We start from the raw sequence: 23,999 nt of genomic DNA, 5'->3' as shown, positions 1-23,999 counted from the left end.
TTACAGATGCAGAAACTGAGGCTGAGGACGTTTAATAGCTGCCCAAGGTCACATACCTATTAGGTGGCAGAGCCAATGCCCCCTGTCAGTATTTGGTACTTTACTCCTAAAAAAAAAAAAGAAGAAGAAGAGGATGTTAGTATTTAAAAAATAGGATAAGTAATGAAAGAACCATCATTTAGAAGAGGTTGCTGTCCCATGAAGGATGGTGACCCTGTATGAAGAGCGCATTGCTCCATCAGAGAGGATGCTCCATGGCGGTCTTCCCTAGGTGATGTCCACGTGAGCCAGTGGCTGAGAACACACTTAAGGAGTAGATGTACTTTCCATTCCATAATTATTGGAATTTTTTTTTTTCTGGTTGACCCAGCAAATTAAATTGCTTGCATTTCAAAAGAGAACATTTCTTTTTTCCATTTCTTTTAAGCATCAGCATGTTATTCCAGTGTTAGCTCCGAGCCAATTCTGAATTTCAACAATATTATCCACTTTTGCAAAAAAAGATCCTAGAGCTTCAAACTTGTAAAAAGCAGTTTGAGGAGCTTTCTTTTCTTCTCTCTGTTACTATTATTTTACTATTATTAGAATAATGTATTGCTTTTCTTACTGGTTATATCTTTTTCTGAGGAAGAACCATAGTTTCTTGAAAATATTTTTCCTTATTAGAAATTTCTTTGTTTTTCATCTTTACTGGAGCATACTTGCTTTACAATGTTGTATTCGTTTCTGCTGTATAACAAAGTGAATCAGCTATACGTATACATATATCCCCATATCCCCTCCCTCTTGAGGCTCCCTCCCACCCTCCCTATCCCACCCCTCTAGGTGGTCACAAAGCACCAAGCTGACCTCCCTGTGCTATGCAGCAGCTTCCCACTAGAATTTATAGCTAGAAGAGCAATTGTAAAATAAACTACCATTTGTATAAGTTTGTCATTAAAGAAATGAAAAAGTGATAAAGGAACTTTATTTTTGATAAAGGAACTGTATTTTTGTGACAATAATATAACGTATTCCTAATATTTGGCTATAAGCTAATTGTAGATATATTTTAGAACCAGAAATGTATGGAATTACATGATTATAGAACAGGAAAATTCACAATGGTTGACTTATAATATGTGTCATAACAATGCTCAATGCTAAGAGTTAAGGAATGAAGCGAAGTATGGAATGAAATTGGAAGAGAAATCTTCTCAAAATTAAGTTTTGACAGGAGGAGGGGGCCTATGTGTGTCAAGTTTTAACTGAGAGCTAATTATAATGGTCATATTACGAGTTGTGTAGAAAGGAGATTGTTGATTCTGGTGCCTTAGATACACAGGTGACTGGACTTTTTTTCAAAAGTCTAAGTATTCCTTTTTGGTAAAGATTATCTCATCAAAATGTGGACAACAGAACCTTTAAAGCTACCCTCTTTAACTGGTATCAAGAAGAATGAGAAATTGTTATAATTAGTATTATATCCTTTTTTAAAAAAAGAAAATTGAAACAGAAAGAATAGGGATACTCAATGATTCCAATAAATGGACTGAATTTCTTGGTTTTTATTTTTTGTGGTGGTTTGTAATTTCACTTAAAATACATTAAATAGGTGACAGTGAAATATTTTTAGCGTCTCTAACATACCAGGAGACACCTGATAAAGACACAGTGGCTGATGTGGCTTCAAACATATGAGGCCATGGCTGCAGAGATATCCCTAATTTCGTTGGTAGAGGTCACTCTTGTAAAGAAAATCTCATCATACAGGCGCTGCTGAGAATCTCACCCTGTTCCCTGATGTCAGCGTCACCATGGAGATCTCATTCCAGTAAGGGGGAATGGATTCCACAGTCCTGCTTTGGAAACGTGTAAATAGCAGATGCTTTTATTGCCTTTGTTTGAATCTCTGCCCTTGTAGAGCAACTCAAACCGGAAGCTCAGAGCAGAGGAAGTCCATATTTGTCTGCTGTGATTTTTTTTTCCCCCCTCCATGTAAGCAGCTTGGTCCCCTGGGACGAGAGTGCATAAAGACAAGTTAATGGGAAAGAGATGAATTCAGATTTCACATAAAGAATGTCAGAAAACTGAATAATGTTTTCCTTGAGTCAAAGAAATAATTAAAACTTGCTTTAATACTTTTTATTATAAGCTATTAATGTACAATATATGGGATAACTAAATGGTTTTATCAACTGAAATTTATAATACAAAATTGGAAGGGTACATGTTTCTATGAATTTGAATAGACTTGTTTTCCTGAAACTTGGTAGTTAAGAGCCTGCATCTGAATTCTAACTGACCTGGTTTCAAATTCCTATTGATCTTCTGTTTAATCTGGCTACGTTTTTTTAAATCTTAAAATAGGGAAAATAGTAGCATCTAACTATTGTTTACTAGTGTGTCTCCTTCATAGCAGAGGGGCTTAAATGTAATAATGTATATTGAAGGTTAAGTATAGTAATATATATAGAAATATTCTTGTTGCTATATCACACCCAGAAGAGAATTTTCATCTTTTCTTTATATCTTCATCACATAATTACCGTGGTAAAACAGAACCATTACAGAAACTGATAAGTAAGAGAATTTAAGTAACCGGTCCAAGTGTATACAATGACTATGGCAAATCTGTGCTCAGAACCTGTGTATCCTGATCCTCATTCAAAGGCTTTTTCCAGCACATCTGGCAATTATAATCGTCCATGTTTTTTCAGATACAGTGGTGTTTATATTTGGGATTAGATGTTCACATAGTAACCAAAGTGTTAGGTAAGAACTGCAAATTAATTGATGGAATATTGAGCCTTGTGTGCCATAAACTACCTCCTTTATGAATTGCATGCAGTGCATCTGTAATTTCGTTTCTAGTGTAGGGACATTTCAACAAAGGACACTTTTCGCAGAGGAATACAAATCTCCAGTTCCCACAAAACTAAAAGTTGGTGACAGACCCCGATAGGCCCTGATTAAGATAATGGTTCATAGAACTATATATACGTGTGGAAGCAGGTAAACATATTTGCAGGTGACTGTCACAGCATCATTTCAGTGGAAACTTTTTTTTTTTTTTACGTCTTTATTGGAGTATCATTGCTTTACAGTGGTGTGTTAGTTTCTGCTTTATAACAAAGTGAATCAGTTATACATATACATATGTTCCCATATCTCTTCCCTCTTGCGTCTCCCTCCCTCCCACCCTCCCTATCCCACCCCTCCAGGCGGTCACAAAGCACCGAGCTGATCTCCCTGTGCTATGTGGCTGCTTCCCACTAGCTATCCACCCTATGTTTAGTAGTGTATATATGTCCATGCCTCTCTCTTGCTTTGTCACAGCTCACCCTTCCTGATCCCCACATCCTCAAGTCCATTCTCTAGTAGGTCTGTGTCTTTATTCCTGTCTTACCCCTAGGTTCTTCATCAGTGGAAACTTGGTGGAAATCAGAGGCATGAACCCAACTTCTTGTTAGCAACTTCTACCAGCTTTGCACCAATTCCCTGATACTAATTCAAAGTGTGCTTTGCACCAAGATAATTATACCAGTAGAACCCCTGTTCTCAAAGTGAGAAGGGGCACCCATATGCTACATTTGACCCAAATCTACTTAGAGAAGAAGGCTGTTTGTTGTGCCCAGGAGTTACGTACTAAGTTTTTTTTTTAACGTTTTATTTGTTTATATTAGGTATACATTTGATTTATACTTATTTGGAAGGAAAACTATATTTGGGCTAATAAAAATAGCTAAAATTTATTGAGGATTTATTCCCTTCAGATTCACAGTCGAATTCTTAAAACCACCAATATGATAAATGGAGGCACAGAGAGAATAGCATCTACGGGGCAGAGCTGGGTTAATGCAGAACCCGGGCTTTGACGACAGGGCTGTGCTCTTGGGAAATGGTGCCAGAGCAGATGTTCCCATTGTGACACAGAATCGCACTCAGGGAGGCACTGCCTCTGCCCAAGGTTTAGGATCTTTAGAAGCAGGGTTTCCTGATTTGCTCAAGTCACTGGTAATGGCAGAGCACGAGCTGCACCCCAGCCGCGTGCCTCCAGACCCATGACAAACCACTGGAAGGTATTGCAGGTTACTCTCTGCTGAATTACTAATTCACCACAGTGTGTTAGGAGTGTCCGTCTGTGCACATATGTGCTGGAAATGAATAGGGGAAGGATGAGGGCAGTCGTATTCTCAAGGCCTAGCAGGGTGGCTGGCAAATAATAGGTGCCCAATGAACATTTATTGTGTGAAGATTAGGTGTTCAGAGCAGGGGCGAGGCACTTTGGATTGGAGTGGATAGAGAAGGTAAGGCTTGGATCTTCAACTGAGCTTTGACTCATAGGAGGGATTTGAATAGGTAAAGAGTTAATAGGAGGGGATACCTAATGGGAAAAAAAAATATCATACCAAAGCCACACACGCATAGGAAAGAAAAAGCGCTTTTCCAAGGAGAATCAGTAAAGCAGATCAACTGGAACATGTTTCAGGTTGGAGCATAGTACTTAGGTTTCTCTCTCCACCCATCCATCCACCCATCCATCCATCCATCCACCCACCCACCCACCCACCCACCCACCCACCCATCCACCCACCCATCCACCCACCCATCCACCCATCCATCCATCCATCCATCCATCCATCCATCCATCCATCCATCCATCCACCCACCCACCCACCCATCCATCCCCCCACTCACCCACCCACCCATCCATCCCCCCACCCATCCACCCATCCACCCATCCATCCACCCATCCACCCATCCATCCACCCATCCATCCATCCACCCACCCATCCACCCAGCCACCCATCCACCCACCCATCCACCCACCCATCCACCCACCCATCCATCCATCCATCCATCCATCCATCCATCCATCCATCCACCCACCCACGCACCCACCCACCCACCCACCCACCCATCCACCCACCCATCCACCCACCCACCCACCCATCCATCCATCCATCCATCCATCCATCCATCCATCCATCCATCCATCCATCCACCCACCCACCCATCCACCCACCCATCCACCCACCCACCCATCCATCCATCCATCCATCCATCCACCCATCCATCCATCCACCCACCCATCCACCCACCCACCCATCCATCCATCCATCCATCCACCCATCCACCCACCCACCCATCCACCCACCCATCCACCCACCCATCCACCCATCCACCCACCCATCCACCCATCCATCCACCCATCCATCCACCCATCCACCCACCCACCCATCCACCCACCCATCCACCCACCCACCCATCCATCCATCCATCCATCCACCCATCCACCCACCCACCCATCCACCCACCCACCCATCCACCCATCCACCCACCCACCCACCCATCCACCCATCCAATGCTTATTGAGTATCAGGCACCATGCCATGGGTAAACCTACCATAGACTTGAAAGATAGGTTGGAACCAGATTTTGAGGAGTCTGGAACGCCAAGCTCAAAGATGAACTTTAATTCGATGATAAACCATTGATGCTTTTCTGAGCCATGGAGGGAGATGGTGAAAGTTTTCTGAGGAGAAGGAGCTTAGGAGAATTAAATAGGACCGGTGGGAGAGAAAGGAGATGGGAGTGAGAAAAACCATGAGAGGGAAATGCTAAGGTCCACAGGTGAGAGGCTAAGCTCTGGACTGATGTGGTGATGGGGGTGAAGAGGAGGGGCAGGAAAGGCCTGGGCTTGGGAGACGGTACAGAGGCAGCATCTGTGGCCATGGAGACAGTGGAGGTGGGTGTATGCTGACAATACCAACTCTTCTGGGGGCAAGAGAATGATGGTTAAACAGGAACAGGTTGGACTTTCTTTTCTCAAACTTCTTATCTCTGCCTTTGCATCTTCCCTGGATCTAATATTGATGGATGATTCCAACATCTGATACCTACCAACCAGAGAGTTCATGAAAGAATAGGTCAACTCTCACTACCTTGTTGTAGCAAGGAGCATGTTTTTTTTTAATCCATAAGTGGAACTTATTTCTCAAAGCTGGTTACCACTCTGACTTTTGAGAACCTCAAACTTAAAAAGGAATAACAATGTGTAAATATATAAAATCAGATCATTACGCACAACATTGCTTTTACATTTGTCTATCTTTTCTAATCTTTTGATATCAGAATGTACAGTAATGCCTAAAGGAAAGTTCTCAAAGTATATTGGCCTAGAGAAAAGGGTTATAAATCTTACTCTGTTATTCTTTATTGTTAGATGGAATACATTTACAGCTACCTCAATATCAGTGATAAAGAGTGAGAGCACGGATAATTGAAGGGCATAGATTATCCTGAATCCATATTTATTGTAACCTTGTGTTTAAGCCTCTGCTATCAACTGTTTTACCAAGGCTTCTAACAGGGAGCAGTTTTATAAATTTGAATTTGATCTACTGACCGTACCCACCTTCTCTGGTGGGAGGCTGTGAGCAGGGAAATGGCTAAGTGGTGCCAGAGCAGAAAGCACAGAAAACATCACAGTTTCTGACAGTTGAACAAATTCTTGATTTTAGTCACTGAAAATTGAGACGTAAATGAATACATGTTGCTTGGCATTGAAAGGACTTTTCCCTTTTTTTGTGCTGAGCGATGACAGTTAGTTTTCCTTAATCATCACTGCGTTCCTTTTACGTTCTTGGAATCCTGGAGTTGGAAACAACATCAAAAGTTCATCCTTTTTCAGTTCCCACTTGCCAACAGAATTATACCTAAACTGTCCAGGCTGCATTGTCTGTTCCGTTCTCTGAGTCTTCTGGGAGGCTGGTCATGGGATTATGATGGATGGGAGTTGGCTGGCAACCTGTTCATAACCCACTATAGTTTTGATAGTTATTTGTCTGCTTAGCAGTGGCATAAGATAGGCACCAGTAGGTGAATGTCTTCTCGTTGGCCATCTCATGCTCTAAAATGCAAATGATGGGACTGTGAGGAAAGAAAGGACAGTTTCTTTTGGAAAACAGTACTTTTCATCCATCAGAGCTTTGTCATCATAAAGTTTGGCGCAAAGCCTGGCACAGAGTAGGCCCGGCATAAATGTTTGAATGATTTAAAAATTAGCCAATAAATATTTATCAGCTAGAGAAATATGGTAGCTCAGGAGTAGGGTAAGTAACTCTTATTTCCTTTGTGTGTTCTTTTCACTTATGGCCGTCAGCACGGTACCAAAGGGACCCTGTCAGACAGGAGTCCATACCAATGCGGGTGAGAAGAGTTCCAGAATCACATGAGTCTGGGAAACACTATATTCTTCTATCATCTCCTCTTTGGAGTTGCAGTGTACATTAGCACACTAAGGGTTTTGAGAAGACCAGAAATAAAGAAACCTGTTTCTACTGGTTAAATATTCCCCAAATCTCTTTGGCTATGGGACCATTTGGGGCACAAATGCTATTAATCATTCTCACTTTAGGAAATACTGCTTTTTTAGGGTTAATTCACACTTTGCCTGAAAAAGACACGGTTTCCCATTCTTACTCATTTTTGTATGCATGTGTGCTGTATGCTAAAGGACATACAGTCGGCACAGTATGGACTTCTGCACGTAAAATGACAACGGCCTATGTAGGGTTGGTTGGGATGATACCCATGCTGATAAAGAAAGCTGGGGTGAGGAGTGCTGCGTCATAAAGGTAAAAATGAACAAGGTCGTGGTTGGAATCTGACAGAGAGGAGTGAAACGGAGAGTGGGTTCTGAATTCAAAGAGCCTGTTTTTAACCCAAGTAGACAGAGCTTCTGACACGAGTCTTAAGACCTTGGGTCCGTCTTCCTCGATGATTTCAAGGTCCCCCTTAAGTCACCTGTGTTTTCAAAGCTTTTGCAGACAGAATAAGTACTGACAACCATGAATGTCCCTCACTCATACTTAATGCTTACCATCAAACTGTTAGAGAAATATCATTCTTAAAACCTCAACCAAGCGATTATTTGGAAATGAGAGATTATTTAAGAAAAACTATGTAAAGCCTGCACAGCATTGCGTTTGGGGCTCTAAAGTGTTCTCCCAACTTATTTCTGGAAGTCCTACAGCATCTTTGACTTGTCAGGGTCATGCTCCAGGAACTGACAAGGAACAGAACCCCACAGGTGCTCTGTGGATGAAGCTACCAACAGATAAGGGAGGAGCTCATAGGAAACACAGACCCAAAATATCTCACATATCAGACACAGGGAAGCTTGTCTCTGGTCCTTAAATATCCGAGGGAAAGTGCAATAGATAAATAAGAAAGTCTATTTCATGCAGCTCTGAACGGTGCCTTCAGTTGACCGCTTTACAATCTGCTCCAAGCAGTCAAAGAAAATTGAAAATAGATAGAAATCAGCAGTGTTTCCGGCGCCTTCTGCTGGCATTATACATACTGTGAACAAAAAAAGTATTACACCGCACGTCCACGTATCCACAGACAGAGAGCAATAAGCTTGAAATTATTCATCTGGACCACATTTACTTGGAAAGCGGCATTTAGCTCTCAAAGTTCGTATTGGAGAAGAAATTGAATAAATATCAAAAAGTTGTTAAAAAACTTTCCCTTTGGGTGACTACAAGCTGGGGAGCCCACAGGAGTGTTAAAGTTTAGCTCAGCTTGAGTTCAGGGCATACAGTCCCTCCGTATCTAAATCTCAGAAATGACTTTTTCTATTATTTATGTATTTATTATTACTGTATTCTATTATTCCTTGCATGAAGGGTACCATTTTTGTTTTAGCTGGAGGTAGAATGGGTCTCAAGGAGATTGTTACATTCTTGTTAGGATATAACTATTCTTCTCCGTTTGTTACCCCAATGATCATCGTGTGTATGGCAACTGTGGCATCAGTTACTAGAAAATGTATTTGTTGCTAAAATCAGATGCTGACTTTTATTGCTATCAGGGACTGTTACGTTCGGAAGCGTGAAGGAGCGCCCCTTTTTCCACATGTTGCTGCATCCTCTCTGTTATGAAAATAAAGGGTTCTTACCTCATATCCTATTGATATATCAAGTAATAAATGTGACAGTTACCGGTTCTGTTTTCCTTATCCCGTCTTCCTGCACCACTGAAACGGAACAAGTTTCTTACTAGTAACAGATGCTTGCAACCTTCTTTTGAAATTCCTCTGGAGAAGCTGCCCTGTTGATTCCATTAGATGGGAAGTGGCTTTATGCAGATGTCCACTTGCAGGGATGCACTGTTGTAATTGCTGTTCTGCTGACCCCTTGCTGAGTGCCATGCTTTTCTCTTGTAGGTGATGTGCCTTCAGGACTTCTTTGGTGACGATGACATTTTTATTGCATGTGGACCGGAGAAGTTCCGTTACCAGGATGATTTCTTGCTAGATGAAAGTGGTAAGGAAAAAAAAAAAAAAGTTCAAAACCAGGGGAAATTTGAGGCAGCTTTCCAAAATGAGCTGCACCAGGCCAAGATTATGTCAACTCAAAAGCTACCAAATCAGTTTCAGATCCTCAACCAACATGGCTTTTCCATATCTTGAATTTCTTTGATTTTTTTTTAATATAGAAAACAGATGAAATGATCATTGGGAAGGTTAAATCATTTAAAGGGTAAATTACCAGTGGCTAATTTATAACCATTTCATAACTAAATTGATGTTCTATAGAAAAATCATGGTGCCGATTTCTACATTTTTAATTATATATTTTTGTCAAAGTGCGTAGTTGAAAGATGTGTAACATAAAATTGTTGAGTATGTGTCTAGACTCAGCTTTCACACGGCCTCCTTTATCCTTTAGGTCCTAACTGAGAAAGATGATTTCGTGTCCTTTTCCTTTAAATGCTTCAGAGTTTGTATGTCATTAGAATCTATGAAGGATCAAAAGAGAGGAGGGAAGCTCCCTTCCATTGAAAATGGAATGTGATTTTCTTTTTACATTTGTTAGAGGAGGAACAGTTGATAAAGAGGAAAAGGTGCATCTTAGCATATGAATGTGAAAGGTTGTAACTTCAAGGATGATGTTTTCTGATACCATAAATCATCTCAGAATCTTAACAGCATCACAGGGAAGATTATTGCCCTGAACAGAGACCTTTCCCTGATCATATTACTTCTGGTTTAATTAGGGACATAGTACATATTTATTGACAATTCAAACTGTTGCTAGTTGGAAATACTTTTTGACGTGATAGTGAATTTCTTGCTTAGGTGAATGCAGGTAAATCGGTGAGTTTTTGAGTGAGTGGCTGGGAAATACTGGCGCTCCAATACAGCTGATGTACATTCACGTAGAGTATCTACGTATCATGTAGAGTTACATGTATTTAAACACACTACGATTATTTCGTCATTTTAATGGGACTTAGGGTATATAGGGAGGGATGAGAATAAGAGAGATTGTCCCTTTACCATAAAAACTTTAAATGCCCAATAAAAGTTTATATAGATATATCCCTTGAAGAGATTGAAGTCATTTTGGTTGAAAGGGCTTAACTGGAAGAGTGGTTTGGTGTCTCTTTCCCTCTAAATACCTTCCGTCTTTATCTCTGATAGACTGTCCTTGGGGGCACAGATTTATGTACACGTGTCACACATATAATGTCCTCTGGGAGGGCCTTCTTCAGGATGAGGCAGCTTTGCCATTGTGCAAAACAACTGAATGTTAGGAGTCAGGCAGAAGAGCCGGCAGCACAGTTTTGAGAAAAATAAACTGCCTTGACTTTCGATTTAAAGAAAATAGCTGTTTCTGATAGAATGGTCTGAGAGACCAGATGCGTTCTGAAATGAGAGTTTCATTTGTTGCTTTGATACGGAAAGCAGCCTGTCAGACTCGAACAGGAATACAGCTCAGTTTCAAATCAGCAGAGTTGGCCTGGGGTTCCCTAGCCCTCCATCTCTACCCAGCCCCCAGGTAGACTTGGGGCTTCTCCCCGACCCTGCCTTGCTTGGTGTGGCCTTGTGCTGGGCTTTCCCTCTTGACAGTGTGCTCTCAACTCAGAACGCTGCAGCCTACTCGTGTTCATCTGCGATGGTGGGCAGGCAGGCTTTCTGAAAAGTACAACAGAAAAATCCCTGTACTCTCCCTTTAGAAACCTTTCTTATTAATAGGAATGCATATATATATATACACACACATGCACACATGTGCACGCACACACACGCGTCAAGGGATATTGACCATCACATATGGCTTGGCCATTTGAAGGACCACTTCAAACTATTTTAGTGAGAAAGTGAGAACTTCACATCCTTTCCTGAGATGAATATACCCTAAGCATTTCTTGGTGTGAAATATATTTGCTGAATAACAGTGTCCTCCCCCATCCTCAGAGAAACACGTGGATTGGGGGAGGGGGTAGAAAGAAGTCTAAATTGAGATTTTTACTTCCTTGGATGAACCTACCCTGAGACTAAATTCACACGTTGACAACTGCAATTTCCCTGTTGCTTGTACGGCATGTTCTGGTGCTAATGTATTAACATTTGAATCTTTTCTTACGTGCTCTGAGCATGATTTAGCCCAGCTTATTTGTGCTTGCTAAATGGTATTTGCACGTTGAGGCTTCATTTGGCCTCTTCCATAGTAGCTTCCTAGAAGGAGCGTCAGCAGGGGGCCCAGGAGTCTACTGAATTAAGACTAGCGCAGGGCTGTGCTTGATTTAATGGCGCCAAGAAGTGGTCCTTTGCCACAGGGCAGCACTTTTATTTTGTCTCTCAAAATTAACCCAGCTCCCAGTGTGTTCAGGATTAGCAATAATACATCCCCCTAATTACTGCTGGGAAAGCTTCTGGACATGGCTCTTAAGGTCTTTGCAGTGAGGCATTCTGCCATGACAGACACTTATTTCGTGGGGCTCCAGTAGAGCCAGATCCATATGAGAAACTGCAAGGGAGCCTCCTGCCTCCCCTGTTTTCACATGGAAAGAAAAAAATGCCTTCCTTCTTCCAGCTCCGAATGTAACCATTTTAGCAATATCGTCATCAATCACTGGATTCTTAGCGCCTTCTACCATGGTGGATGCAGCACTATATGTAGAGACAAGACAGGCCAACAGATCCTTCCCCTGTGTGGCTTGTGGTCTAATTTAGAAATGATGAAACATAGTCAAGGGAAATGCCAGATTGGAGACAGGAAGCTTCACATGGTTTTGCTTGTATATTGATGATAAAATGATGAATTTATGATTTGCTGCCATTAAAAAGTGAGCGGATTTTGTTGAGAAATGCCTACCTCTTACCTGGGAGGGATAAGTACCTCCTTGGTGAGGAGCCTGTCACAGGCTGCCACCTTCTGTTCACCCCCCAGCCTCAAATCCAACACCCTCAAACTCACCTGACCAGTTTCCTCACCAACTTACTTCACCCCTGCCAGGCCTGACACCTGCTCAGGTATCTAAACCTCACCTGTCCTTTTTTGTAAATTTTAATTTAATTTTTTTATTGAAGTATAGTTGATTTACAATGTTGTATTAATTTCTGCTGTACAGCAAAGTGATTCAGTTATATATATATGTGTGTGTGTGTGTATACATTCTTTTTTATATTCTTTTTCATTATGGTTTATCACAGGATATTAAATATAGTTCCCTGTGCTATGCAGTAGGACCTTGGTGTTTATCCGTTCTCTATATACTAGCTTGCATCTGCTGATCCCATACTCCCACTCCATCCCTCCCCCGCCCCCTCCTTCCCCTTGGCAACCACAAGTCTGTTCTCTATGTCTGTGAGTCTGTTTCCGTTTCGTAGATCAGTTCATTTGTGTCATATTTTAGATTCCACATATAAGTGATATCATATGGTATTTGTCCTTTCTGTTCATCCTCTCTGTTTACCAATTCCCAAGTGTCCTTGATTCCAGTGTTAATAAGCATGACTTCAAACTTAACATATTTTTGCTTAGGTGTTGTATTTGCTTTCTAGGGCTGCTGTAACAAAGAACCACAGTGGCTTAAAACAACAAAAATTGATTCTCTAACAGTTCTGGAGGCCAAAAGTTCAAGATCAAAGTATTGGAAGGGCTGTGCTCCTCCCCAAGGTTCTAGGGAAGAATCCTTCTGTGCTCTTCCTAGTTGTGGATGGTTGCCATTAACCCTTGGTATCCCTGGCTTGTTGTAGCATCACTCCCGCCTCTGCCTCCATCCTCACTTGGGCTTCTCTGTGTGTCCAAATGTCCCTCTTCTTATCAGGACACCAGTTATTGGATTAGGGTTCACCCTAATCCAGTATGACCTCACCTTAACACGATTACATCTGCAGAGATTCTATTTCGAATAAGGTCACATTCACAGGTACCAGGGTTAGGTCTCTGACATATCTTTTTTGGGGGGAGACAAGTATTGTTTGGAGTTGTCCAGATTTTATTTGAACTTGAGTTACAGGTAAACTCATCTTCCCTTGTTTGTTTTGTCCTGTCTTTCGATTTGCACAGTTATAGCTTTATCATAATTAGAATACATAAACAACAGAGCTGTGATAAGGCTGCCTCTCCCCTTACCTTTCATAGGTAGGATCACTCACCAGGGGGACCAGAGGGATGGGCTGAGAATTTCAGCAATGGACTTGACAGAGCCCCTCTTGAAATCCCTTTGACTAAGATGAAAATGTACGGTCTGAAGGATAGAGGTGGTTGTGTTTTTAATTGCTTGAACGGCCTCGTCCAGAAAGTGTCAATACTGATTTATAGGTGGAATATGCTGGGAGAGATCTCTGTTAGAATTGGCCCCAGAAGGTCCCTGAAGGGAGGGGCTGTTCGTCGGCTGAGAGTCACACCCCAAGGTTCTTCCTTGGATTCTGTATAGTTTAGCATCGTTAGAGATGCCCATTTGAGAAGGTTGATGGTGTGTGGGTGAAATCATCTGGGAGGGGAACTAATATGGTAGAAGACAGGTGAGGATCCACAGAATTTTAACAGGATGGGTTGTATCTAGGAAGATAAAGTTGAATTGGCATAGACAGGAAGTAGAGCTTTGGGGATTTTTTTTTTTTTTAATTTAAAAACAAGCCAGTGCTACAAGCTTGGTTAGGAGCCGTGTATTTCAACAGGGGCACATGTGAAGATTGCTTGTAGTGGACTGCAGGCTTCTTAATGAGATATGGCTCATTTACTGTATTGTTGTAGGCATATCACGTATTATTAAACCATAGAGCCCCTCTGATTGAAGATTGCAAATGTTGACTGAAACAAAAATTAAAAGTGTTACTCAAATTTCACAAGAATTAGTATAGAAGTATAGTAAGTCTAGCATAAAAGTACAGAAGAAAGGTGAATAACTAAGCTTCCACGTGATGTTTGTTGTTACGTGTGTAGCGTTTATACTTTTGAAGTTATGAAAGTTTCAAACTGCACTAAGACTTTGGGGAGACTGAGTGTGTGTGTCCACACACACACCAGGTCCTGTCTCTGGGGAATGCCAGTCCAGCTTTTTCCTGCAATAGGAAGACCCACCTGGAGTATAGTGTTCTTTTGGGGTATGTGATTCTAGAAGGGATATTTCCTCTCTTATGGACCCCCATGGTGTCAGGTACCCAGAATCCACTTGATAAATGTTTCTAGAAATATTTCATCCTGCCCACTTTCCAAGGGCTCATGTCCTGAATGAGATGAAGCAGAAGCGCCCTGCACCACTGATTGCTTTCCCCAACTCTGGGTGATAGGAAGATAGGGTTAGAACCTAGTGTAGTAGAAACAGTATTGGGACAGGGTTAGAACAGCGGTCCCCAACCTTTTTGGCCCCAGGGACTGGTTTCGTGGAAGAAAATTTTTCCACGGACAGGGGGTGGGGGGGATGGTTCAGGTGGTAATGTGAGCGGTGGGGAGCAGTGGGGAGCCATGGGGAGCAGTGGAGAGCGGTGGGGAGCGGTGGGAAGAGGTGGGGAGTGGTGGGGAGAGATGGGGAGCAGTGAAGAGAGGTGGGGAGTGGTGGGGAGCAGTGGGGAGCGGCAGATGGAGCTTCCATTGCTTGCCCGCCGCTCACCTCCTGCTGTGCGACCCAGTTCCTAGCAGGCCGCGGACTGCTACCGGTCCATGGCCCGGCGGTTGGGGACCCCTGGATTAGAAGACAAAGGTCTAGTCCAAGCTCCGTGTCCTACTTGCTGTGTGGTCTCTACATCTCCAAGCCTGCTTCCTATTCTGTAAAACACCTTTTTTTTTTCCCCTGGGTTGTAATGGACCTCAAATGAGATAATAAATGTCAAAGCACGTTCAAAACTGTGTTCCTTATTACTTAGTGAATAATGTTAGTGAGTGACACCTCAGCTGAAATATACCTCCTGGTGGACTGCAGCTGGACTCAGCCACGTCGATGCATTGGTTGGGCTTAATTGGAGGCAGATGTCACCAGGATTTGCTTTTGGTGCTCTTTAGAACAAGAAAAGTGATTTTCTGTTGCTTTTTCCCACTCTCAACTTTTATTCCTGTGATGGAGGTAAGGGGAAATTAAGAGACCTTTGAAGACATCCACTCTTTTCTGGAGGGAATCTCTGGAAGGTTAAACCAAACCACATTTAGAACCAGTCAGACTTCTGAAACTGACAATGTTTAGGAGTCTCAGGCCTTAGGTCCACATTGATTTGGGTCAAAGGAATTTTAATGGCCCGGCTGCTCTGTCCTGGGGCTGGTGATGCTGAGAAACCCCAAGGTCGTTGGGAACACCGGGAAGATGCTCAGTGTCTGGATTGACGAGACCTCCTCACAAAGTGGCTTTTGAGCTACTGCTAACAAAATTCATTCATTCTTGGGCTTCCCTGGTGGCGCAGTGGTTGAGAGTCCGCCTGCCGATGCAGGGGACACGGGTTCGTGCCCCGGTCCGGGAAGATCCCACATGCCGCGGAGCGGCTGGGCCCGTGAGCCATGGCCGCTGAGCCTGCGCATCCAGAGCCTGTGCTCCGCAACGGAAGAGGCCACAACAGTAAGAGGCCCGCGTACCGCAAAAAAAAAAAAAAGAAAATTCATTCATTTTTTCATGTATCCATTCATTTATTCAGTAAGCTAAACTAACTTACCATGTGGCAGGCAGTGCTCTAGGCACCAGTAATTGTAGACAGTAACACTTCCGTGAAATAGGACCTTCATATGACTTTTTCTTTTGCGGTACGCGGGCCTCTCACTGCCTTGGCAGGCGGACCCTCAACCACTGCGCCACCAGGGAAGCCCCCTCATATGACTTTTAATATTGCTTATGTCTAAAAATGTCAAAGGATCTTAGATGCTGAACTTTGACTCAGAATATTAATTGTTGCTTGTTGTTCTTGTGTATTTTATCTCTTCGGAGAAATAGTGTGGTGAAATATCTGATGGGTCACAACAGACTGACAGTTCTTTATAGATTTGAATTTTAATTGCACAGTGTGGCTACTTTAAATCGAATCTATGGGCAGATTTCTTTGAGATGCTGACACCTGATGCTGGAATACTTTATTGGTTCAGTAGATGTTGACATTAGGAATTTAAAGTTCTTATTTAAAAAAAAATTATAACTGTCTTGTTGAATAATTGCCAAGTTTCTGTGACATTTCATTTTCGAATAGAAAATCTAGTGTGTTTTTTATGAGTTCCAAACAGAGAGCCCATTGGCTAATGTGCTTTACTCTTGTCAGCAAGTTCCCATTTGCCTCTTAGCTGTGGAAAAACTAAAGGGGTTCTGGAGACTTCCTCCACCATGGCTACATTTTAGCTCATGCATAAATATAAAGTCTCCTGGAACATAGTGATGTTTTCTAATTTAACCCACTGCCAAGCTGTGGAGACATATAGATACTTTGGAGACATATAGAGACATATTATACTTTGGAGACAGACTCTAACTCAAGTACAAGCTAGTTCCTTTGCTACAAATAGATAATTTTCTCCTTAGGAAAGCAAGACATTGTATAACAAACATATGCAGTCTTTTATTTATACTTTCTCTTCCAGTCCTCATGGACTTCTCTTTATTGTATTCAGTAACAGTGATACCTGACTTGTTCACGTGGGAAAACCTACAAAATATAACACTGAGAATAAATCCTGTACATTAAGAGTCCTGGAGCCCTGTGAGTTCGCCCTCCCTCCTTACACTTGTTCATCCACCTCCAGCTAGAACCCTCTGTTCCGGCAACTTACACCTTTATAAGAAGGCCAGTTCCACGGTCCAGTAGTGCTGATTTTTAATAAGTTCTGTGTTATATTGAGCCCAAATAAATCTCACTGTAGCTTGTGCAACAGTGGTCTTAATTTTGTCCTCCAGAGCAGTAAAAACCACCCACTCCAGAGCAATAAAAACCACCCACTGCCTTCATTCTTAGAAGATGAGCTTTCCTTCTAGACCATCAGGATGTTCAAAGTCATTCGCAGTAAACTATTTTATTTTCCTTTCCTTCCAGACCAAAATGTCCTTAACTCTTCACTCATCTTCTCCTCTCCTTCTCCCATCTTTCAAAGGAAGAAGAGTCTTCCTTTCTAATGGGGATGATAGTGTTCTTGACTTTGTCTTTTCTCTTATTGAGGACTTTGCCTTATCAACATTTCCTTCCTGTTGTTCTTGAAGATTTGTTGTTTTACCCTGGCTTTTCAGTCTCTTTCTCCTCAACTCATGGCCATGCCTAAATTTCCCCCATCCTAAAAGAGCTGTCCATCATCTCATCAAATCACAGTACTCTTTCTGTCTCTGCCAAACTGCTTAAAAAGTATCACTGTCCTTGAAGCCTCCATCAACTCATCCTGACTCACTTTTTACACCTTTGGGTAAATGGTACACTGAAAACACAAGAATCATGTTTTCATTCTTTCCTTTACAAAATTGTCCTCCACTATCTTTTAAATTTATATGGTGGTGAAAGTTCTTCTCTTGCCACTGAATGACACTTGGGCAGATCTCTCAAGACTTTTCTGCTTCCTCCTAAGATAGTAAAAAGTGTTATGGACTCTCCTAGCTACAAGTCACCATCTCAACGCAGAAGTGGAAATATCTAGTCCCACACAGTAGTCACTCCACATTGGAGTTCTTTGTCCTTACCTGTCTGGGGCCCAATGTAGGGAGTTCTTTCTCTGAAGGAAAAATATCGGGGTTGCTAACCTTCTTTCTCTTTACTCTCCTCCCCCGTGTTGTTATTGCTCCTTCCAGGGTTGGAGTAGGGAAGGGGGCAGAGGAGCAGCGTGATGGGAAAGGGGTGGAGGCTCCTACATGACTGTGCTGTGCCGTGATGGGGCCAGCAGATGCTGTACGAAGCCAACTTCTCTTATGGGTGTTTTCATGGGTTCTTCAGGGACACTCACTGGGAACATTCAACTCTTCTTTGATGTGGTCAGTTCAGTTTCTTCCAGCTTTGGATATTTCTCCCTCAGTCCCTGTTTTCCAAAGCTCTCCCTGTTGGCCTCAGATGAGCCTCTAGGGAAGAATTTCAATTATCTTCATGCCAGCCCACTCCCTCAGATCCATTGCAACACTCGTATGTCTTTTGCCCCAACAATAAGCCATTCATTGCAACCAAATCTCCTTTACTCTTCTGTCAGAAGTTCTCGGGGGAAAGCCAGACACTCAAACACCAGTCTGCTGTTTCCCTCCATCCACAGATGCCGCTGACCAAGCTCTTCAGTCCTCCCAGGGAAGCCCCAGCTGAGGTGAAGGGAAGCAGCTCCCCTCTTTTGGAATTAGGGTATTCACAGCACAGCTCTCTCTAAAGAAATCCATCTCACAAATTCCCTTTCTCTCTAATAACTTAAGCCTTTTATACCTTTGAAAGTGGGTAAGAAGACTAAGGCCTGTCATTGTTTGCTTACATCTACTTTGACATTTCCAGAAGCTGATCCAGCTCACAGCTCACTTCGGTATCTGATACACATCCCTTTGGAATCTGGATGAAAATCCCATTCTGAATCCTGTTACATTCGTAACTGCCTCCACTCCGCTTACGTAGTAGTTCACTAAACAAGGGTAACCTTCACATCACTAAATCCCATGTTCTCCATTTTTTTTCCCTCCCCTATTTTTTTTGAAGGATTTGATATCTTCTATGATTCCCCCCTTGTCCTTCATGGTCTGTCCTGGTCTTCTGCCCACCTCCATGACTATTCCTGAGCTTCTTTCAAGTCTGTTCTTCTGCCATATATCCCTTAATAATTGTCCCCTAAGATTCATTCCTCAACTCTTTTTCTTCTACTTAATTACTCTCTATTCCTAGCCAAGTTCATCTACCTTAATGGTTTCAGCAATGATGGTTATGGTAAACAGTGACAGTGACAAATGACAACCAGATGGTATGCAATAAGCAAAGCCTTTGAAGTATGTATAATTTTCCCAATTTTACAATTAAGGAAATTAAGCCTCTGGTGATAAATAATTTGTCCAAGGCCACACAGCTTGTTAGTGTGAAAGGCTAAGTTCACCAAATCTCCTTTACTCTTCTGTCAAGAGTTAAAACCCAAGTTTTACCTCTTTTTTTTTTTTGGCGGTACGCGGGCTTCTCACTGCTGTGGCCTCTCCCATTGCGGAGCACAGGCTCCGGATGCGCAGGCTCAGCGGCCATGGCTCACGGGCCCAGCCGCTCCGCGGCATGTGGGATCTTCCTGGATCGGGGCACGAACCCGTGTCCCTTCATCGGCAGGCGGACTCTCAACCACTGCGCCACCAGGGAAGCCCCTGTTTTTTTTTTTTTTAACATGTGTTTATTTATTTATTTTGGCTGCGCTGGATCTTAGTCGTGGCACGCGGACTTCTTACTTGCTGCATGCATGCGGGATCTAGTTCCCCAACCAGGGATTGAACCCAGGCCCCCAGCATTGGGAATGCAGAGTCTTACCCACTGGACCACCAGGGAAGTCCCAAGTTTTAACTCTTGACAGAAGAGTTAAAGGAGATTTGGTGAATTTAGCCTTTCACACTAACTAGAGTTCAGATCCAAGTTTGTTTATGTTTGACAACACACTCCTTAAGTGTACCTCCTCTCAGGTCCACATCTCTAACCCCAACTCCTCTCATGAGCTCCCGAACCAGATTTCCAACTATCATGAACATCCTTACGATTATTCCACAGCCACCTGAAATTCAACACAGCCCACAGCTGAACTCATCAGTTTCTTGGTCACCTTTATTCTCCTTCTGGGTTTCCTGTGCTAGTTAATGGCATCGGTATTCTCCTTAACAAGGCTGTGAGTCATGGAGTTGTCTTCTACTTTCCCCTCACCTTCACTCCTCCCATCCAGCAGTTTGCCCCCCTGATTTCCAGTGTCATTGCCATTATCTTGGGTCAGTTCCTCGTAATCTCTTGCTTAGACTTATAAAGATTCTTTAACTTGCTTTCCTGGCTCCAGCCATGTTTGAACACAGATTGACCCTCCTAAATTCACTTGACTGACACTCCACTGCCCAGGTCCCCTTGGCATGGCGTTCTAGGGCCTTCATAAGTCAGCTGTGTTGTATCTTTCCAGCTGTTACCATCACTTTACTCTTCCTCTGTACTCCAGCCACAGTATTACTTTCTGGTCTCCCCAAAGAATTGTTTATTTTCAGCATCTCTGCCTTTGCTCATACTGGCCCATCCACCTGGAATGCTTGTCTTCCTTTTCTCCCGTATCACTCAGAATTAACTCCCTCTTGTCCTTTGAGGTTCACTTTACAAGTTGCCTCTTTTTGTAAAGCCTTCCCCCATCTACTCAGTTCCAATCAGTTACTGAGTTCTCATTCTTTTTATCAATATTTATCTCATTTAATTGTCAGAAAAACTCTGTGGTGTTGCTCTATGAATAAAAAATGCCGAGTTAAGATAAGAAACTGCTTAAAGTCACATACTTAGTGGGGAACAGAATTGGTATGAAAACTGGGGATCCCAGACTCTTTGCATTTCATCTTACTTAATCGCAAGTGCCTTCAGACTGGTCCTGTGTGTCATGAATTTCTATAACACAGGACCTATCACAGTGTCCTGAATATAGTAAGTGCCCAAGAAATGTTGGTTGAATCTGTGTAGGAATCTGCTCCACCTGTCAACCCTTCAGATACTTGAGGACTGAGACCCGATACTTCCCCAAAGCTGTTTTTTCCAGGTTTCTTAGGCAATGCTCTCTTAAGACCATGCCATCATCCTAGTTACATTTCTCTGGATACTTCATGGTCAGCCATATCCTCCTTAAAATAAATCCAGAACTGAAAGCAGTAGTCCTTGGGGGCTTCAAATAGTGTAGAGAATATAAACTTACTAAATAGAGGCATCAGACTTGTTCAGATGCAGCCTAAGAGCGATGATGGTTTCTTTAAATAGTTGTCAGACAGTGCAAGCTCATGGTTATCTTGTGGCTGAATTCTCTGGGGCTTCTGACGTGATGTCAAGCCACGTTCTCCTTTGCTAATTGCATATTTGAACCTCCATCCAGTACTTTAATTGTATTCATGCCAGCCAACATCTTATTAATGTTAGTCATTAATTCTGGCCATTTAAGGGCCTTCAACATCCAAATTCTGCCTGCGGATAAATAATGGCAGAAGACAGAGTTGAAATAAGGTCTTCCTGGTTTCCAGGCCCCTGCTCTTCCCAACTGCGTTATGCTGCTAGGGGATTTTCTAGCTATAGACCACCAGTAGCATAGCTGCCTGCAAACTCTCAGACAAAAAAAGAAAAAGAAATGAAAAGCTACACTAACCTTCATATGTTTCCTCAGGGGTGGCAATGGCAGGCCAGCCTCAGTCCTGCAGAGAAGGACAGCAGGTTCTTTGGTCCCCGGCACTGGACCCACACATACCCCTGAGTACAGGAGGGTATAGTTAGGACTCTCCTCTTAACATGGGTCCACAGGGCATATGTACTCAGGATTTTGTTCCTGTTTGAAATCTGCCAATTCAGTTCCCACACCAAGAGTGTATTAAGAGCCTTCTGTGGGTCAAGCATTCTTGGGGTTTCACCACAGAAAGTTCTGGGAAGTTAAATATCTACTTACCAGAAAGCAGATGAAGTGAAAATTACTGTGGAAAAATACTTGATGTGAAGGTAATTCTAAAATCAAGTTTCAAGATTGGCTAATAATTTGATATGTGTGTGGGTATAGGTTGTCTTTACAGATTTTCACTATTGTAAGTGTTTGGAATAACTAAAATATAATAAGATCCTGATATTATGTGATTCTTTGCTGCCTAAAGCTAGATATTCTGTCTCGATGGATCTGGAAAATAAGCAAATGGATAAAGCTCTTAGTCAAAAACATGATTGTGTGAGTGACCTATCTTCATGTTTCAATAGACAGAGTCATTGTGAAATCAGGAGTCCCTCTTTTCTTGGAGACTTCAAACAGATCTGAAGAAGGGTTTCTCTAAATTCATAAGAATCTTGTCAAGGGCTTCCCTGGTGGCGCAGTGGTTGAGAGTCCACCTGCCGATGCAGGGGACACGGGTTCGTGCCCCGGTCCGGGAAGATCCCACATGCCGCGGAGCGGCTGGGTCCGTGAGCCATGGCTGCTGAGCCTGCACGAGGCTGTGCTCCACAACGGGAGAGGCCACAGCAGTGAGAGGCCCGCGTACCGCAAAAAAAAAAAAAAAAAGAATCTTGTCAAATCATCAGAACAAAGCCAAAAAAACTCAGCAACCTTGTCAAGAAATGCCAGCAATGGAGCCAAATGAATCCACACCTCTAAGTGCAGGGAAGGGGAGTGCATGAAGGAAAACCCTTCATTGTCAGACGGTCAGGGGGAAAGCTGGCATCCTTTTGATCCAAGACAACATCAATCTCTACCTTTAGTTTAGTTGTTAATTTACACCAGGGCCCACTGGTTCAGTGACGGTCTCTTGTTCACCTGTGGAGCTTCCCACCAGTATGACAGCTGAGTCGTTTCTCTGGTAGGACCACAGAACTCCCTGCCCAACTACTGAGAACTGAGGTGGTAAAGCTTTTGAGGTGATTATCTTGGGAAAATACAAAATGTCTTCTTTTGTAGGTTTGCCCCTCAACCTTAGCTAAATCTTTGTTTTTATAACTTTTCTGTTGTTCATTCACGCTTGACTGCCTTTCAGCAGAATGATTCTGAGCGTCCCGTTCGAAGTCAGAAGATTAGTTTACATTATGATTAGCTTTAAAAAACCTACGGAAAAATGAGTCCTGTCGTTTCTTCTTCCTCAAGCGAGATGTAAAATTTTTCTATATACAATGGGTTTCCCAAATATGAAATGTAGGGTAGGTGAATAAACTAAGTGTAGGAGGGTTTAGAGACAATTAATATGAATTCAATTTATTATGTCAAGGATCTTGATCTTTATAATGTATGTGTGTATGCATATAGGTATAGGTTCTACTAACATTTAGGGAATATCTACTACGTGCCAGGCCCCATTCTGAGCAGTAGATATAGAGCAGTGAACTAAAGAGAGAAAAACTTTTGCCCACATGGAGTTTATATTCTGGGAGAGGAAGGTATTTATTGATAATAAGCAAAATCATAAGCGAATTGCGTAGAGTATCAGAAGGTAAGTGCTGTGAAGAAGAATGAGGTAGGGAAGGGAAGGGAAGGAAGTGTGTGGGGTGTGTGGGAGGATGTGGATGGGGGCGCAACTGTAAATGATGTACAGTTGACCTTGAACAACACGGGGCTCAAGGGCACCAACCCCTACATGGCTGAAAATATGTGTACTGCTTTCTCTGCCTCAAAACCAAAGCAGTTGAAATTTGACTCACCCAAGGGCAGGACACCGAAACAGTTTGGTTAGAATCAGGACTCAAACTCTAGTTCTTTTGATTCCGCATATTGTGATCTCTAATCAGACACAAACTTTTCCCCACACTTAGTTAATTTAAAGATCTGTAAAGTGAAAATATAAGTACTGTGTTTATTGAAAAAAATCCATGTATAAGTGAACCCGTGCAGTTCAAATCCGTGTTGTTCAAGGATCAGCTGTGGTTTGAGAATACTTCAGTAGGAAGGTGACATTTGAGCAGACTTGGAGGAGGTGACAGAGCCAGGCATGAAGATCTGAGAGGAAGGATGCTCCATCCTAAGGGGACAGTTAGTGCAAAGAGCCTGGGGTGGGCGTGTGCCTGATGGATGCCCTGCAAGCTCTGTAGTGGCAGGGGGACTGCAGGACTGCACTGCAATTCTGACCTTACTACCTGGAGTTAGCAC

The 23,999-nt window shown here is 42.7% G+C and overlaps 1 protein-coding gene across 4 annotated transcripts in view; it reads left to right on the top strand.

Moving 5' to 3' along the window:
• DCLK1 (doublecortin like kinase 1) overlaps positions 1 to 23,999 on the top strand; it is a 354,244-nt gene that overhangs the window by 184,760 nt on the left and 145,485 nt on the right. For all 4 annotated transcript variants that reach the window (XR_013824882.1, XM_079903169.1, XM_079903168.1 and 1 more), the window contains exon 4: positions 9,218 to 9,317. Coding sequence is in view for 3 of the 4 variants with exons in the window: in XM_079903169.1 (XP_079759295.1) it covers positions 9,218 to 9,317 (100 nt within the window). In the remaining variant the exon portion in view is untranslated. The remainder of the gene's footprint in view (positions 1 to 9,217; positions 9,318 to 23,999) is intronic.

The sequence above is a fragment of the Stenella coeruleoalba genome, assembly GCF_951394435.1.
Source record: "Stenella coeruleoalba genome assembly, chromosome: 18".
Taxonomy (NCBI): Eukaryota; Metazoa; Chordata; class Mammalia; order Artiodactyla; family Delphinidae; genus Stenella; species Stenella coeruleoalba.
This window is presented reverse-complemented; position numbering and strand designations above follow the sequence as displayed.